This window comes from Vicia villosa, linkage group LG3 (assembly GCF_029867415.1).
Source record: "Vicia villosa cultivar HV-30 ecotype Madison, WI linkage group LG3, Vvil1.0, whole genome shotgun sequence".
NCBI lineage: Eukaryota > Viridiplantae > Streptophyta > Magnoliopsida > Fabales > Fabaceae > Vicia > Vicia villosa.
Window position 1 is genome coordinate 30,692,293 of NC_081182.1, and position 8,592 is coordinate 30,700,884.

The 8,592-nt window shown below is 33.8% G+C and overlaps 1 protein-coding gene across 1 annotated transcript; it reads right to left on the reverse strand.

Moving 5' to 3' along the window:
• Positions 1–602: 602 nt before the first annotated feature.
• LOC131660847 (polyadenylate-binding protein 8-like) lies at positions 603–5,793 on the reverse strand. The gene is made up of 9 exons (XM_058930196.1): positions 5,285–5,793; positions 4,953–5,071; positions 4,146–4,802; positions 3,971–4,048; positions 3,796–3,885; positions 1,899–2,030; positions 1,408–1,584; positions 1,171–1,314; positions 603–1,060 (listed from the first exon to the last, which is right to left on the reverse strand). The coding sequence occupies exons 1-9, from the start codon at positions 5,511–5,513 to the stop codon at positions 818–820; spliced, it is 1,869 nt and encodes a 622-aa protein (XP_058786179.1). The 5' UTR covers positions 5,514–5,793; the 3' UTR covers positions 603–817.
• Positions 5,794–8,592: the final 2,799 nt, after the last annotated feature.

Sequence of the window (8,592 nt, forward strand, 5' to 3'; positions counted from 1 at the left end):
AGCATAAAACATGATTCATAATTTCAAAATGCATATCAAATTTGTGCCAAAGGAATCAGAAAAAGTTCCGAATTATTCTCCAATAGCGTACATGTAATTGCCACCCAGCAAAGTTGAACAAATTTGGAATCGGCAAAAATAAATTTTTCATGAACAAATTTGGGAGTGGCAAAAATAAATTTTTCAAAATTTTCAGTAACATACCAAATTTCTAGTAATTTATTTATAAATTTCCAGTATGAAATTTCCGATAGTATAAAAAAAATATCAAAGATAAACTACTGAATTTTTTAAAAAAATTCCAATATTTTCTTAAAATTTTTGATAAAAACAAAAACAAAAATTACAAAAAAAAATTTAAGGTCATAAAGCATGGGAGTGTCAAGTTTATTTTTTGAGGTGGCTCATGACAGTCAGTCAATCTTGTACAACTCCCTAAAAAAATATTCATAATAATCACCATCATTTTGGATTAGTTGTCTAGGTTCAGAGGAAAAAGCGCCTAAAAAGAGGAAAGAGCCTGGTTTAATTATTCAGCTTTTATATCTAGCATATCCTTATCCCTTATTACCATTTTGTTATAACCCTAACTGAACGAACCATTGGAAATTTAAGTCGGAATTAAACAATGTCAAAGAAGTCAAATCAAATAACCAAATTGTGAAAAAGGAAACGAAACAAACCACAAATCAATATGCTAGCTAATCCAAGGAAAATCCAAGGAATATTGCTAAAATCCTAATCCTGCAAAAAGCCAGAAACACAAAACTGTTACGTTCAAAGAACGTATGGATCCCTGTAAGCTGACATTCATAGTCTAAGACTCGTGATTGTCATTAAGAGAGAGAGAAGCCAGTTGATCAGCTGGGCTGTTTGATTGCTGCTGTGCAACATTTCTCAGCACTTCCACGGCCTCAGCAACTTTAGTCTTGAGAGCCTCTGGTGACTCAATCAGATGTAACACCTCAGGCTGGTCCATTTCCAAAAGCATCCCAGTAACCTTCGCAGCTCCACCATGTTCAATCTTTTCTACTAGGGGGTATAAAACTTCACCAAGCATCTATGAATCCATTAATGAAAGAGAGTCAATATGAGAACATCCTAATGCACATCAAACAATTTAGTAATCAACCCAAATGTGAGGAAAAAATAGCCAGAAACAGGTCTTACGGTCCTCTGCTGTTCAGGAGGAGCATTTGCAAGGGCTGTAGCCAGAGCCTGAATGGGTGTTCCTCCTGTTACTCCTGGCAGCGGAATACCTTGCAGGTTGCGACCAGGAGGAGGGTATCGGTAGACACGTCCCCTTGGAAGCATCTGAAAAAACCATCAAAACGCATCTCAACAACAAGCATAAATAGCAAAAACAGGAGAAATGAAACAAAAATCCAAGATGCTGCATGAGCAGACCTGTTGCTGCATCATTGGCAATGACTGCGGGAGTTGATGAATAGGACCTGCACCTCGCCGTCCGCCAGGACGCTGACCTTGTTGACCCTGCTGACCCATGGGCACAAAGAAGTTTGGCATTGGAGCACCACCTGGTCTCATTCCAGGAACCAGTTGCTGTGGGTAACCAAATCCAGCCTGCATTTATTATTGCTCAATTTCTAAATATAGATTCAATAAAGAAGATTAATTGTGTAAAAAATGTTCATTTATCATTGCCAGACAGATGCAAGAGTAAGAGAATACAGCAGAACTTATTGCACCTATTTCTGAAATCACAAAACTTAAAAACGTTTCTGAAATCACAAAACTTAAAAACGTACAGAATTGGTCAGCTAATGCAGAATTTGACGACAACATTTCATCCACAAAAAACATTGAGATCTTCTAATAACATGATATCATGCTGTATGAAAATTAACAAACAAGATTATTAACTTCTATGTAATTACCTGAGATATGAAGGCTGGAGGAGCTTGGCCATACATGAGTTGTTGTCCCATCCCTGGAACTCCCCCAGGGTAAAATGGCATTCGCTGCGCAATAGGAGCCATTGCAACCGGCCTCACTTGCGAAAACTGTGCCTGTAGAAAATATGTAAAAAAACGTATACAAGAAATAAATGAAAATGAGCAATATGTGAATACCTTTAGGTGATCACTTAAGAGTGGTTTCTATTTTTTAATTGAGGAAAAGAGATGAAAGAATAAAGTAATGGTATATTTTAACCATGACAAATCACTAACCCCTATTTATTCTAGTATTAGACTCCTATTCCTAATTTTCACTCGGGGAGAGTAAAAATATTCTTAAAATGTATCAACAAAATTATGAGACATTTTATAGATATTCTAACATGAATGAATAACACAATAGGTTATTAGATTATTAATCATAGTCTCTCATTTATTTTACTTTAAAAACTCTACCTAAAACCCTGATAATTTCAATAATTCACAACTAGCAATATATGTAATTGTTTTAGATTAATGACAATCTTTCTCCTGATTCTAATTGAAAAATGTCCATTATCCTGCTTTCCTTCCGCAAGATAATCTGATAACTTGACCATCTCTTGAGTGATCACTCCCTTTAAGTCTTTCCGTTTTGCCAAATTTTATGGAATTGTGGTTATTCCCAATCAAATAATTGTGCTTGCAACATGTAGTTATAAGTTTATAACATAAAACAAGGTATAAAAATGTCATACATTGTTACATGCATCTGTGAGGGAATCAAAGCCATATATATACTCTTGTGAAAATATCATGCATCTATATTATGTTTCATGTCATACTGTACACTTCATATTTGCTTTAATACCTAAGAGGTAAACAATCAAAGCAACATAATTGCAGAGAAATATATATGTGATGGATGAAAGACATGATAAGACACTTTTCAATGAATTGGTAGCAACATAATTGCATAAAGAGATAGCCAATGAGTGATGGACGATAGACATGATTTGGAAAAGGCATATGTTGAGTTTCAAAAGATATTTTATAAGAGGTTTACAGAGAGTATAAATTCTATTTTGTACATTTATTTTCTGATAAAGCGAATATTTGAGGGGGTTACCACTGCACAGGTCGGACCACAAAGACTTACCTAAAACCAAGCTCTACACCAAAAGCTTTTAACATTTATCTTGTTGGTTTTAGACGTGTTTCCAAAACACTTCTAAGAATCGGTGTCAAGTTACATGCTTTTTAAAAATGGTTTATATTTATCGAATAGGGTACATATATCATTTGAGCTATCTAAGAAAAATTCTATCAAATGACTATACATCCTGCAACATTATATGGTACTGAAAAATAAACCCAAATTGCAGTGGATTAATTTGGTGAAAAAGGATAAGACTATCAATGAAAACATTTACCAAAAAAGATGGGCAGCATCAGTGGCGAAAAAGATGGCAAAGTCACTTTAGGTGATAAGAATATGTGAATAAGACATGTAGAAACACAGTTTAAGAGGTTAACCCAAATAGTTGATAATCCAATAGTTTGAAATAAAATATGAACAATTCATGATGGGGCATTATAGCATTATTTGATAATTTTGATTGACTGGCCAACCCCGCCATATATATATAAACTTTTGGGGATATTGTACAACTATTGTTTATCTTCAAAACAAGAATTTTGCTACAAAACGGAAAAAAGTGTAATTTTTTAATTAAAGTAAAAGAAGAACATGGAAGTACACAAGCTAATTACCCTCCATTGTTAGCGAATCATCATTAACAAGGGAAGCAATGCAGGAATTTATGTTTCTAAAGATCACAACCCTGTAATTGTAAAGCATAGAATTAACTGTTAAACCATTGCTGCACGATATTACCTGTAACCTAGCTTTTCTCTCTTCCTTTTTCTGTGCAGGAGCAACATAGAGAGGTTTGCCAGCAACCATTTTTCCATTCATCTCAGCAAGCTGCAAGTACCAATAGATTTGTATATGATCAATGAACTTCCCTGTCAATTTTTAAAATAATGGTCACCAGAATCTTTACACTTACAGCTCTAGTTGCTTCCTCAGGAGTTGAAAAAGCAACAAATCCAGATCCCCTACTGATTCCCTGTGGATCTCGCAGAATCTGTAGATCACAAAAAAAGAAACATGTTTTAAAAAAGATGAAGGTTTGACAATTGCACTTGCACATATGAACAGAAAGAGGAACCTTATTCACATACCTTGCATGAAGTTACTGTACCAAACTCGGAGAAGAGTTCGCTAAGTTTTTCATCGCTGACATTATCATCCAAGTTTTTGAGATACAAGTTGGCACCATAATATTTGTCCACAGTTTCCTTTATAGCCTGCTCATGTCTTTCTTTCAGTTCAAGTTCCCTTTCATACTTTTTCAGGGCTTTTCCAACATACCACTCCTTGTCATCAAATTTCTTTCCATTAAGTGCCTCCACAGCTTTAGCAGCAGCATCTGCATTTTCAAAATTGACAAAACCAAAACATTTTGATTTACCATCTACATCTCTCATTACTACAGCACTAGTAATAGTTCCATATTCTCCAAAAATGTTCTTCAAGTCATCGTCAGCAATCGCCTCTGATAGATTTTTCACATAAACATTATTAAACTTAGCAGTACTCAAGGTGTTATCTCTATCCTGCTTCCGTTGGAAATGGCCAACATAAACAGGCTTATCATTGATCAGCATGCCGTTTAACTTATCAATTGCACTTTGCGCAGATTCCTCATTCTCAAATTGCACAAAACCATAGCCTTTAGACAGGCCAGAAGCATCCATTGCTATCTTGCAAGAGAGAATACTCCCAAAAACCGAAAAAGTGTCGTACAAACCCTTGTGATCAATTGCCTTATCCAAATTCTGCACCGTCGAAAATCACAAATTTCAATAAAAGAATTATCAAACAACCACCTCGACGAATAGAACTTCAAAAAAAAACAAAACTTTATATATTTAAACAACTCATACAATAAAAATAGTCAGTTTAAAAATTCATCTGACGAACACTACCTTGATGAAAATATTGGCAGCACCACTCTTGCGAACACTGGGGTCCCGGTGAGAATACATTATCCGAATCGGTTTGTTGTTCAGTGGAGTGAAATTCAGCACATCCATAGCCTTTGCAGCTGTGAGACAGTTACATTTGTAAATCAATATCAACATAAATAAATACACAAGAGCAAATGTGGCTAAACCTAACAATGCATTTTATTTTATTTTTGATAACATAACAAAAATAAGTATCCATAGGTATCAATTTTCCAAGGTGATATTAACATTAACATAAACCTAACATTGCATTAGAATTTCATGATTCGAAAAAGAAAAAAAAAACTAACCGTCATGAGGGTTACTGAAATTGACGTAACCGTAACCTAGGGATTGCTGAGAAGCCAAATCCCTACAGATCCGAACAGAAACAACCTGACCGATCTGATTGAAAAGATCATAAATCTGCGAATCATTGACGTCATGATCGAGATCTCCGACGTACAGCGACGTCGTAGTGAGATGATTTGGAACCGGAGCAGCAGCGTCATTGTTGGAAGTCTCGTGAACTTGCGCCATCGGTGGTTAGTTTTTCGATTGAAAATATGTTACCAAAACGAAAACCCTAGAATCGTTCTACGGGGAAAGATGATTTGAATACTTTTTGGTTTTTTTTTTGGTTTTGGATAAATCCGCCGAGCCGCGAACAATGCAGTGGCGGAAGTGCGGTGAACAGTGCTGCAAGGAGGAGAATGGAATGAAGAGGAAAAGTGGTATTTAATATTTTTGGTGGCAGCGCAGTTCGATCTGCACAGGGTTGGGTGTTTTGGAAGGTGAGGGTTATATACTGCGACTATTAAGCCAAAAATATTTTGAGATAGTCTATGTTTGTTTTTTTTTTTTTAGGATGGGAACATAGTCTATGTTTGTTTGTTTTTTTTTTTTTTGTGGATGGGAAGATAGTCTATGTTTGTTAATGTCAAAATACACTTAGTCAAAAAAACATTTTATACAATTATAATAAATTTGTTTGAACAGAAAAAAAATTGTTTGACTATGGGCCTATTTCTTAAAAATCTCAAACAAGTGGTTTTATTAATGAGAAAATATCACACAATTTCTAATTAAAAAATTGTAAAAAAAACTAAAAGAAAAAGTTAATGATATCTTTGGCTAAAATGTGAGCTACTTAGTTAGTTTTTCATAAAATATGTTATTAGAATTTCATTGTTTTCAAAAACAATATAGAAGAAGAGAAACAAGCGAATAATAATTATTAGTTGAGCAATCTTTTTGTGGACGGTGAATAGTCGGAGCGATATTTTTAAAATAAGGTGACAACTTCTCTACCTGTTACAAAAAGTTGGTTAATGTACCTTCAACCAACAATATTATGAAATTTGAAAACTCTCATAACGGGTAAACGTACGCCCCGAGGGAGATCCCTCATAACTCCACTTAAATTGAGGTACACTAAAATTAGTCACAAATCAACCCGCAATCAAATTCTAGTCTAGTTTGACATATGAGAAACATTTTCATGAGTATTGACTTTAACCCAAGAATCTAAAAGAGAATGTCATCAAATTGCACTCGACATATTCATTTCCATAGTAATTATACTATAAAAAGAAAATTTAAGACCATGTGTATTAAATTCAATCAACTTAAAAATCTTTCCAACATGATTTTTATATCCAGATTCTTTTAAAAGTCTATCATGCTATAAATATTGCCACTTAATCAAATATATAGATCATGTTTATTAAAGAATGGATCATCAAACTTTAAATATATATTATACGTCAAATAATGGAAGCAAGTAGCAATCTCGATATGCATGGAAAGTTGTTTATCAAGCACTACTGCATATCAGGTAAAAAGGTTATTAAGTAAGTTTGTGTTTAACTCTATATTCACCCACTGGACCTTTACATTTCCAAATAAGTTTGAAAATGGGAAAGTGGTTTCTTGTTGTGAAAATGATGTCATCATAAGTTAATTTTAGGGTTAATGATTCATTAATAATACCACGGCAAGCAATAAAACAAATTTGCGAATCATCACTAAGGATTTTAATGGTAGGAATAGTGTTACAAATATGCAAGGGGGCTTTAAGTCTAAAAGTTAAAAATTCAATATCCTTGATCTAATGGTAAAACCTTTTACTTGAATGCGAAAGTCAATATCAATAAACTAATATTAAGACTATTTTAAAGGTACTAGAGAGCACGAGAAAGTGGGGTATGAATTGTGTTTACCATTTTAAAATATTCTTTATACAATAAAATATTTGTTTATCTTTGATGGATTCCAATTGCAACTAAATTCATTTTAAAGTTAAAGGTGTGGTTGATACGTATTTGAAAAGTTCTTTTCCAAATAGCTTTTATTCAGTTTTAATACAGAGTTTGATAGAGAAAAAAAGTATTTGAATATAAGCCATAAATGATTAATTAAGGATTAGAAGTAAATATAAAATATTTAGGCATAGATATTTTATATTAGTTCACAAAGACTGAGATTACGTCTGGTCATCTCTTTACTAGATATTATGTCTTCTTTATTTGAAGAACTTAGTCCACTAAAAACAACAAGTATTGTTCAATCAACCTCTGCAGCCTTTTTGAGCATTCCTTTTCTCTGCCTCTCTAGGTATTCAAGTATTCATTTCCTAACCTCTTGAGACTTGGTGAGTATTATTTCCTCTTCATCTCCATGTCCCCCATTAGATGTCATATATCATTCTTAACATTTTTTAGCAGTTACATTGTTAAGGAATCAAATGTTCTACATGTCTTTCAAACTTACCTTTAAATGTAAAGGTTGTTGCCACTAGTGATCATAATTACAAAGGTGTGAATTACAAATTAATTTCTAGGATGCTAACTCACATTAAGAGGATATTACAAGTTAAAGCATTTATAAGTTCAAGAATATAAGACCTTGTAAAGAGACAATATTACAATTTATATCTCACTTGGTCAAGCTTTTCCGAATGTATTCTTTTAATATTTAACATGCCTTTATTTTCTCTCTCTTTTTTATACATTATAATTATGTTATATTTTGATGGACACGTGGTCAAAACTCGTGAGTTTGTGACACCTATGATTCTAATATTAGTCATCTTAATAAAGTAAATACATTCGCTCTTACATATTCGTGTTTTCTTAAACCTCCCACATTTGTGGACATTCCTTGTGATTCTAAGATCCTTCGAATTCGCCAACTTCATCAATTTGAATGAAGTTTATTATATAATATAATCGTTGAGAAATATGTGTTGGAACATTGTAAGTAGTCATTACAATTATGCATATAGTCATGTGAGGTTGTATATGTAATTGGTAATTGTTTCGTTCAGGAACCAGAAATGATGAGAGGTTGGTAACTGTTGATCTTGGACAGCGACTCTAATCTCCTTTACAGTGGCGGGGGATGGACTGCATGGCTAGCACCCCAACACTCAATTCAGTTTAATGTGTGATATGAGTAAAGTGAAGTTAGAGATCATATATTGTGTATTTTCTCATAGCATGTGAGTTATTTTATATGTTGGGTCGAGCAGAGTGAGCTTGAGACGGATTAGACCTTAGTTACTTGGGCCTTTCGCTGGTCCAGAATAGTTCCCCCCAAGTCTTGGTCGGGAACTAAG

Coding starts and splice junctions, on each gene's coding strand:
- LOC131660847 (XM_058930196.1), bottom strand. CDS start 5,513: ATGGCGCAAGTTCACGAGACTTCCAACAATGACGCTGCTGCTCCGGTT. Junction 5,072..5,284: donor TTTCAGTAACCCTCATGACG/GTTAGTTTTTTT, acceptor ACTGTCTCACAG/CTGCAAAGGCTATGGATGTG. Junction 3,886..3,970: donor CTGAGGAAGCAACTAGAGCT/GTAAGTGTAAAG, acceptor TGGTACTTGCAG/CTTGCTGAGATGAATGGAAA.